This window comes from Danio aesculapii, chromosome 22 (assembly GCF_903798145.1).
Source record: "Danio aesculapii chromosome 22, fDanAes4.1, whole genome shotgun sequence".
Taxonomy (NCBI): Eukaryota; Metazoa; Chordata; class Actinopteri; order Cypriniformes; family Danionidae; genus Danio; species Danio aesculapii.
This window is the reverse complement of record NC_079456.1, coordinates 24,805,283-24,815,354: the sequence shown is the minus strand read 5'-3', so window position 1 is coordinate 24,815,354 and position 10,072 is coordinate 24,805,283. Positions and strand designations below refer to the sequence as shown.

The window sequence follows — 10,072 nt, the reverse complement described above, 5'->3', positions numbered from 1 at the left end:
TCTGTTGATACTGCTCCTTCAACCAACATTTAACTCACCATTAGAAACTTTGCAAGTACTTGTCAACTTACAGTAACCCTAACCCCAATCAGTCTACCTAAAATCTAATGAGAATTAGTTTGCATGTAGATAAAATTAGACTTATGTAGGCCTAAATTCAACAAACGGGCCATCAAAATAAAGTGTGACCAAATTGTGACACCATATTGGTTATTGTGTCACCATCACTAACAGATAACATTGGATATATAACTATTTTTATGATTATATCAAGATGTAGATAACCATAACTTAAGAGACAGTAGAAGTTTATGGCAAGTGTTTTAATATGTTTAAAATAGATTATAATATTGTTCGTTTATTGTCTATAAAGTCATTATTAACTTATATTATGCTCCATATAAATATTTTATATGGATTAAATGCTCCATATAGATTACCTCTGAGGTATAGACAGTGTAAATGACACATATCTAATTATTAAAACGTTCTTTTTGGTCAGTAATTTTTTAAGACATTATGACGCAACCCAAACACAACAAAAATGAGTCAAAAGTGCCTAATCTTTATTTTTTTGTCCTCAAAAACTGACAGTGGACAGCAAAATGTCAACATCCAACCAGTGGCTGTGGCTAATAAATAGTACAAATTTAAATTAAATGTAATAACATTCAAAGTAATGCCTACAGTTTTTTGTGTGTGGGACACATGCTACAGCTGTACAATCCAAAACAAATGCTTGTTTTTGTTTTTTTTTTTACACAAATTTAGTAAAATATGGACAGATTTAACAATTGGGTTCTATATTTTTTCACAACACTTGACTTTGACCATGTTTTTCCAAATTTGGTAGCCAGCATGATTTACAGTGTACTTCTTTATTTGTCTTTTCAACTTGACCTTCTAGCGGGTCATTACGTCACACTTTCTTTATACATCTGTGTGGCAATAAGTGTTGAAATAGGATATGCCAACTTCCTTTCTCAAAGTGTCCAAACCACCTCAACCAACAAGCTGGAGTAGCTTTTTTGTAACTTGTAGTACATGGCTTTTATGCATTTGGCTGGTGTCTTTTTCTCCAAAGTGACTTATATTTAGTTGTTATAGACAAATATAGACAAACCCAGTTATTGAGCTGAAATTGAATCCAGCATTTGGATGTGTCCATATATGTCCAAAGATGTGCTGCATCCCAATTTGCATATATTCATCCTAAACTGTATTCAAAAATGTCCCAAATCATAGTATGTTGAAATAAGCATGCCATTGTTATTCTATGTCCTGTATAAATTCGAAGTGGAGATCAGAGACTTTCTTACAATGGGTGAGATGAAAATAAAAAAAAAACAAAAAACATCTGTATTACCAGCCTGATCTCACGAGAAAATGTAAGTATTTTACGTTTTGTCAGTTTAGTGGCTAATTCGTATGAATTCGTTTTAATTCAATCTCACGAAAATGTAACATTTTTTTAGGAGGCGCAGCACCCAAACTCACCCCTAAACCCAACCGTCATTGGGGGATAAGCAAATGGTACTAAATTGTATAAATGAGACTGTACGAATTCATACGAATTAGCCACTAAATCAAAAAGTTACGAGTTGCCATGAGATAGCATTGGTATTACCTACCATTGGTATATGTGTATTGCTAACTTCGTCACCTAAATCACATCTTAGCCAATCACATTATGGCTTTTAGGGGCCGATAACACAGAACGTGCTTTTATGTTCCAAAAACGCAAGGCGCAGCTCACTGCCTTTTTTGTTGACAAGAAAAACGCTAGCCAACGACTGAATCAGGTGGGTATTGTGCAAGAGTGTTACTGTTGATATCGGTATAATTTTAATAGTTAATAATATTGTAAAATTCAAGATTTATGAGTCATACAGCTCTGGATAACTCAAAACAGCGACCGCTAGTCTCTCCTCCATCTTCAAAAGTCTCCGTAGTCATCTTGACAACACAAACACTGCAGGCACCTCAACGGAAACCCCGCCTTTACTCATACTGCCAGAGAGGCCACTTTAGCATAAGCCATTATGCATTTGAGGCTAATCATTTCAGGCTTGCCTTCAATTGGCTTTGCTCTAACCGCTAATATTACCAACAATACATTGAGAGATAGATGTTAACTCGATTAAAACTACAACCGCGGGTAAAAAGTGTTAACAAACTACAATACAATTTGATAAATATGTTTAAATGACTGTTCATTAGTATATAATCCTCTGGAAAATATTCATTTCACGTTTTCCGCATTATGCTTCATCTGCAACCACAATGTGAACACTTATAAAGACAGGTTTGGTCATTGGTTTCTAAATGAATAATTGACAGGGTATGTACTGTTAAAGTCAGAATTATTAGCCCCCCTGTTAATTTTTTTTTCTTTTTTAATTATTTCCCAAAGATGTTTAACAGAGCAAGGAAATTTTCACAGTATGTCTGATAATATTTTTTCTTCTGGAGAAAGTCCTGTTTGTTTTATTTCGGCTAGAATAAAAGCAGTTTTACATTTTTTTAAAACCATTTTAAGGTCAAAATTATTAGCCCCTTTAAGCTATATTCTCTTCGATAGTCTACAAAACAAACCACTGTTATACAATAACTTGCCTAATTACCCTAACCTGCCTAGTTAACCTAATTAACCTAGTTAAGCATTTAAATGTCACTTTAAGCTGTATAGAAGTGTCTTGAAAAATATCTAGTCAAATATTATTTACTGTCATCATGACAAAGATAAAATAAATCAGTTATTAGAAATGAGTTATTAAAACTATCATGTTTAGAAATGTGTTGAGAAAATCTTCTCTCCGTTAAACAGAAATTGGGAAAATAAAATAAACAGGGGACTAATAATTCTGACTTCAACTGTAACTACACTCATAAAATATGTTTGGTGCTTCTTCAGTCTACTAAGAGCTGAAAACGAAAGTAAAAAAGGTCAAGTTCAAAATAAAATGATCTGAAACAACACAATTCTTGAGGTTTTTGTTGGGGACGGCTTAATTGCTTTATGTTCACTCAACTTAAAACTGTAAAATCATTAATTGATTTGCGACGTGAAGGAGTTACGTGGAACCCTACATTTTTTAGAATGTAAGCAACATAACGGTCCATTTATGAGAATGTAGTTTGTCCCAAATCTTGCATACTCTCCTGTTACACACACTTAAAAGTATATATTTTTCATCACAAAAAATTCTACAGTACATACTTTACGAACACAGTATAAGTATGCAAATTAGGATGCAGCATTGGATTGAAAAACTCAGCATTTTTTAAAGTAAAGGTATAAAATTGATCACTCCCTGCTTTCCCTGGGAATCCATCCCACAACTTTTGCCATAATAAATGCCATGCTCTACTATGTGAGCTACAAAAACAGCCACACGGCAAAGCAGATCTTGAAGAACTTCTGGAAGTGCCAGGAAAAGACAATAGTGTTTTGCCCAAATATGTAGCTTTAGAAACCACCGGAAGAGCTGACTTTTATCTACACAGGAAGCACCTTCATTTGAGGAACTGGTCAGACTTCTCATTTTCCTTTGATATCAATGGCATGTTTCCAACCATTGCTCCATACTGTCTCCTTATTGGTTGTATTAGGGTCTCAAGGGGCTCAAGTTTTGGTGGTTCTGGTCCCGTCCACGAGACCGAAGACCAGACCGTTCCAGTTTTTGTACAGTATTTTTGATACATCCACACAGTCATCCCGCTTCATCGTCTGCAGCAATCGACTCCAGGAGGCTTTTGTACATTTCAGATCGTAGAAATCTGGGGTAAGAGTCCCGCTCCATCAGTCCGTAGACGATCTTTTGAGCCTCGTCGAAACACTCCGCAGTCGGACTCTTCATTTTCCTCTTGATTTCCTCGCGGGTCTGATAATCGATGTTTATCTGCCATGCAAATAAGAGACATTTACACTGAGTCTGTGTGTTGTGAAAAACAAAAGTCTGCTTGAACTTTTAAAAAAGTTGAATCAAATTAAACTCAGTAGTTATTCCAACTTAAATTACATTAAATTGACTCTTAATACTTAATACAAACACCACGATGAATCTTAATACTGTGATTTGAAAAGTTGGTAGGTTAAATGAACATAAAAACATTAAATGAACATATTATAACTCAGTGATCATACAGTTGTTTTTTTTTTACAGTGACACTGGAATATATACCGAGCAAATATTAAGACATTTAGTCAAAAATACACAAAAATAATTGCACAAAAATGAAATGTGCAATATAGAAGCCATAGTTTTTTACAAATGGACCACAATCTGGTACTGTGATGTCAAAACGACATCAAATTGACATAAAAAGATTGATCAAAACCTTGACGTCTATTTGACATCTACACATTGATTTCCTTTTGACCACCAAAGTATTGATAAAAAGTATTATAAGAAAAGTTTCAGTTCTAAATTCCAATTATACAATTTTGTATCCCTACAATGCATTTCAAATGCCAGGATGTTAAAATGACATCAAATTGATTAGCACTTTTGACTGTTTTTATTTTGTATTTGATTTTATCATTGTGATGTCAAGTTGCCCACTGGGTAATTTTGGTAAATGTTATTTCTTCCTTAAGTTTGGTTTTGGTCCTATAGGGCAATGGGTTTTTTGGTCTTGTTTGTAATCTGAACTATTGCGAAATTTATCTGAAAACAAATATAAATACAGGGCTGGAAATGAACCTTTTTCCTTGGTAGCACCGGTGCTCCTAACTTCGAAAATTTAGGCGAACCAGCCAAAATTTAGTCACACCCACCAGTTATGTGCACCGTTACTACAAGTTTTATATTAACAGATTTACTGCATTTGAAATCAACACTAATCAAAAGTAACAAACAAAAAAAAAATCTGCATGCGCTCACCAGCCCGCTCGAATAAGATGAACGATACTGAGTTAACGATAATATCTGTGCTGTTCTCATGGGTGCTGTTTGATACTGCACAGATGATATTGACATACAACTTATTATTTGTATACGTCATCTTTACTATCAACCAATCACTGGTAAACTCTCCAGCAGGCACACAACATCATTAGATGTTAATAATAGGTTAGATTTAGGTCATGACGTCAGGTGACTGAAATTCAATGTCTAGTCAGCGTCTAAGGACAGAGCTATTTTGACATCCAATAACGGTGTCAATGGATGGTTGATTTTAGGTTGTGTTGGAAAGTGACCAAAATCCAACATCTGATAAATGTCATAGTGGTAACGTCCACACAACGTCAAGGTTTAACATGATAAGATGTTGATTTTTGGCTGATTTTAGGTTAATTTTAGGTTGGACGTTGGGTTCTACCGTCAACCCGATTTTCATTTCCAAACAAAATCCAACGTCCCCACGACATTGGGGTTCGTTGGGTAACAACGGCAATATGACACCATGTTGACGTTCTGTGCCTGCAGGATCAGTTTTTGAATAATATAAAATAAATAAATAATAAAATAAATTAATTAACTCCGTATACAGTTTCATTTCAATAAAAATCTAGTACTAATTAACTTATTATAACACCACTTTTTTATTTATCATTTAAAATTATTCATTCAAATTTAATTATATAAATATTTATTATATATTAATTACTGTTTTGCTGTTTTATAGATATCAATACAGTTTACAAATGTACTTATTATTTTTTTATAATACTTATAAAATGTATTATTATTATTACTGTGGCAAAACAAATGTGTAAATATTTTAATTATGGATTTTTTTAGCATATTGCTACTGAATATACAGTTAAAGTCAGAATTATTAGCCCCTTGTTTATTTTTTCCCCAATTTCTGTTTAACATAGAGAAGATTTTTTCAACACATTTCTAAACATGATAGTTTTAATAACTAATTTCTAATAACTGATTTATTTTCTCTTTGTCATGATGACAGTAAATAATATTTGACTAGATATTTTTCAAGACACTTCTATACAGCTTAAAGTAACATTTAAAGGCTTAACTAGGTTAATTAGGTTAACTAGGCAGGTTAGGGTAATTAGGCAAGTTATTGTATAACGATGGTTTGTTTTGTAGACTATCTAAAAAGTAAATAGCTTAAAGGGTTTAATAATTTTGACCTTAAAATGGTTTTAAAAAATTTAAAAACTGCTTTTATTCTAGCCAAAATAAAACTTTCTCCAGAAGAAAAAATATTATCAGACATACTGTGAAAATTTCCTTGCTCTGTTAAACATCATTTGGGAAATATTTAAAAAGGAAAAAAAAATTCAAAGGGGGGCTAATAATTCTGACCTCAACTGTAAACATTTTTATTATACTGTTATATTGTAACAGTACATTTTGACATTATATTAATGCATAGTTAAGTTATTTAAATATGGAACAAAATTCTCTGCTTCACGTCAATATCAATTTAATTGAAAGCACATTTTGACTCAATAAACATTTCTAGTGTAAACAGTCATTGATTATGCACTCTCAGCAATTATAAAAACTGGTACCCATTCAATAGGTACTAATATGTACTTTTAAGGTACCAATATGGACCTTTTGGTACTGATATGTATACCTTTAGGTACTAAGTGAAAGCATTTCTAGCATTATAAATGACAGTCTGCAGTGTAACAATGTTGTCTGCTGCGTCTTTTACCTCTTTCGGAGACTCTGCTTCAACAAACTGCTCAAAGATCTTCCTGGCCTTTGAGCTCATCTTATGGGACGACGTGATCGTCTTATAATCCTCGCAGGTCAACCAGAATTCGATATTTTCATCGCTAAACTCTGATTTCAGAAAGGTGCGGAAAGTTGCCAGGCCATCTGGAGGAGGCAAACAGCACCTCTTTAATTTATGTTCCAGTTTACCAGTGCCAAAAATAGACTTACAAAAAAAAAGCCTTACATTTGGACCCGAGGAGTCGCTCCAGAGACTGCGACCATTGTTGGGTGTCTTCTAAACTTAGCCTGCTGGGATCAGACGGGTTTGATTAGTTGACCGGATTACAAGCAATATCTCTCGTCTCAAACTATTTTTGACCTCACACAGGGTTTCCACAGGGTCTTAACATGCCTCAAATCAATGTCAGAATTAAAATGTTAGGGCTTAAAAAGTCTTCAATGGCACTTTATTGTTGTGCTCCAGCTCGTAAATGTCTTAAATGTTAATAAAAATTTGGTGCCGTCTTAAATTTTTGAGTTGAATCAAATGAAATTTGAACTAATTTCAACTTACACCGTTATAATTTGTATAACTTAAAAATATACCTGATTAACTCACTAAAAATAAGTTAAGGTAACTTTTTAATAAAGTAACTTATCTTTATACAGTAAAAATGATTAAAAAGTATTTTTAATGTGTTTTCGTATTGTATTTGTGGTTTTGAAGTTCTTTTTGTTGCATGTTCAAATATAATTGGACTATATATTATTTACGGCTGGGCAATTAATCGAAAAGTAATGGAAATCGACATTCAGAACCTATAATCGATCTAATTTTTCCAGGACGATTTTTTCAATAACTTTCCCTTTGTGTCACGTGCCCCGCTCTGTTAACTTTGCAGCCACATCTGATCTCTGATGGACTCATTCTTGAGCCTTACATTGCACTACATTGGCACCAGAGATGCCATTAGACGACATTTAAAACTTGTCAGTGAACTATGAGGGCAAAAATAAATAAATAAATAAATAAATAAATAAATAAATAAATAAATCGTTCAATAATCGTAATTGACTTAAAATGTTCAAGTTTTAGATTTTAGGCCAAATTACCCAGTCCTAATGTTATTGGTAAAAATGATTATGATATAGGTCTTAAATTTTGTATATACGGGTCTTAAAAAGTTCTTTAAAAGTCTTACATTTGAAATTTGGATATAATATTGGGTGTGTGTGTGTGTATATATATATATATATATATATATATATATATATATATATATATATATATATATATATATATATATATATATATATATATACAGTTGAAGTCAGAATTATTAGCCCCCCTGTATTATCAGCCCCCTGTTTATTTTTTTCCCCAGTTTCTGTTTGAAGGTGAGATAATTTTTTTCAACACATTTCTAAACATAATAGCTTTAATAACTTATTTCTAATAACTGATTTATTTTATCTTTACCATGATGACAGTAAATAATATTTGACTAGATATTTTTCAAGACACTTCTATACAGCTTAAAGTGACGTTTAAAGGCTTAACTAGGCTAATTAGGTTGACTAGGAGGGTTAAGCAAGTTATTGTATAACAGTGGTTTGTTCAGTACACTATCGAAAAAAAAAAATTAGCTTAAAGGGGCTAATAATTTTGACCTTATTATGGATTTAAAAAAAATGTAAAACTGCTTTTATTCTAGCCGAAATAAAACAAATAAGACTTTCTCCAGAAGAAAAAAATATTATCAGACATACTGTGAAAATTTCCTTGCTCTGTTAAACATTATTTTGGAAATATTTTAAAAAAAGGAAAAAAAAATATATATATATATATATATATATTATTATTATTTTTTTTTTTTTTACATTTTTAAATGTTTTTGTTTAAAAACTGTAGGTTTATTTTTTTTAAATACAATTTTAGCCATTTGTATATATTTTTTTACAATTTAAAAAGTGTCAATTGATTTCCGAAAAAAAAAAATACATTAACCACATTAGTAAAAATATATTTCTGCTAAAAAAAATCAATCCATTGAGTCTTACTGTTACATAGTAAATTTACCATATATCTATAGACATTTGATCAATTTGTTATTTAACCATGTAGGGCTGAAACCTGTTTTCGTATTGATTTTGTGGTTTTGAAGTTCTTTTTGTTGCATGCTTAACTATAATTGTAATAATATTATAATAATATATAATAATAGATATTATAGGTATAGAATGATCATGATATAGGTCTTGAATTTTGTATATACGGGTCTTAAAAAGTTCTTACATTTGACATTTAGATATATTATTGGGTGTGTGTTTAAATAATTATTCTTAGTTTTTTAAATACAATTTAGTTGTTTAATTACATTTGTTTATATACTATAGGCTTCTTTTTTTACAAATACAGTTTTAGCCATTTGAATTTTTTTACCATTTAAAAAGTGTCAATTGATTTTTGAAAAAAAAATACATTAACCACGCTAGTCAAAATATATTTCCAATAAAAAAATCAATCCATTGAGTCTTACTGTTACATAGTACATTTTCCATATATTTATAGACATTTTATATATATTTTTTTAACCATGTAGGGCTGAAACCTGCAGAAACCCTTTCACACATCCACTATATCACTTTTTATCATCCCCTCACCTCTCCGGAGTGGACGAACCGGCGAACATTGACTTTAATCGGCACATGAGGTTCTTTCCTCTATGGAGAGAAAGTCAGCGTTGTTGTCGGCATTTCACACATGCAAAGCTACCCTAAAACCCCTTACAATACACTCCCTTGTGAAGAAGACGACACTTACAAGGTCTTGTTTCTCCTGCAATCGTCTCTGTCCATGCTGAAATGCGCTGGGAAAGCTTGAATTAGGCCAGACATGGTAGATCCAGAGCTTTATTGGCCAGAAATCCTCATGCTGGTGCTCTTCAGGTTTGCCTTCTGCGTATCCGGCTCTGCTTTTTTATGCTTTTCTTTTTTTTTTATGTGTCACCAAAGAGGAAGCCCCGTCGATTCCTCCTCCTCCACAGCTGCTCATGTGCAAAAAGCTTCTTCATATTTTTAGATTTGTACCTGCTAACATGCAAATGACAGCTTTGCATGCTTTGGGTTTTTCAGTAATCTGTGGACGTAGACGCTATGGGGACACATCGTAAAGGCGCGCAGATGGAAATGAGAGTCAAATGAGATGGTCAGGGCGCTTTGGTGCTGTTTTCCTTTTGTTTTTGTTTTTTCGTGGCGGTGTTAAGTAACTATTCTCCAAACATGGAGGAAAATGAGGACTATTTGTTCATCTGGGTGGAATGGAAGTTCTGGCAGATCTGGTTTTTGTGCTTCATTCAGAAAAAAAAGTATTATTTTCACATTTAGATTTTTGGGGGGGCAAAAGTTTGAGTAAAACCGTATCAGGAATG

The 10,072-nt window shown here is 32.5% G+C and overlaps 1 protein-coding gene across 2 annotated transcripts; it reads right to left on the bottom strand.

The window, feature by feature from the left end:
• Nucleotides 1-545: 545 nt before the first annotated feature.
• si:ch211-117l17.5 (regulator of G-protein signaling 21) lies at nucleotides 546-9,671 on the bottom strand. Of its 2 annotated transcripts, none has more exons than XM_056448228.1 (5): nucleotides 9,466-9,671; nucleotides 9,306-9,365; nucleotides 6,886-6,950; nucleotides 6,637-6,803; nucleotides 546-3,902 (listed from the first exon to the last, which is right to left on the bottom strand). In XM_056448228.1, exons 1-5 carry the CDS (start codon nucleotides 9,537-9,539, stop codon nucleotides 3,714-3,716), a joined length of 555 nt encoding a protein of 184 aa, XP_056304203.1. In that variant the 5' UTR covers nucleotides 9,540-9,671; the 3' UTR covers nucleotides 546-3,713. The 2 variants fall into 2 exon arrangements, with proteins under 2 accessions (XP_056304203.1, XP_056304204.1); XM_056448229.1 differs by having other exon boundaries at nucleotides 6,886-6,947.
• Nucleotides 9,672-10,072: the final 401 nt, after the last annotated feature.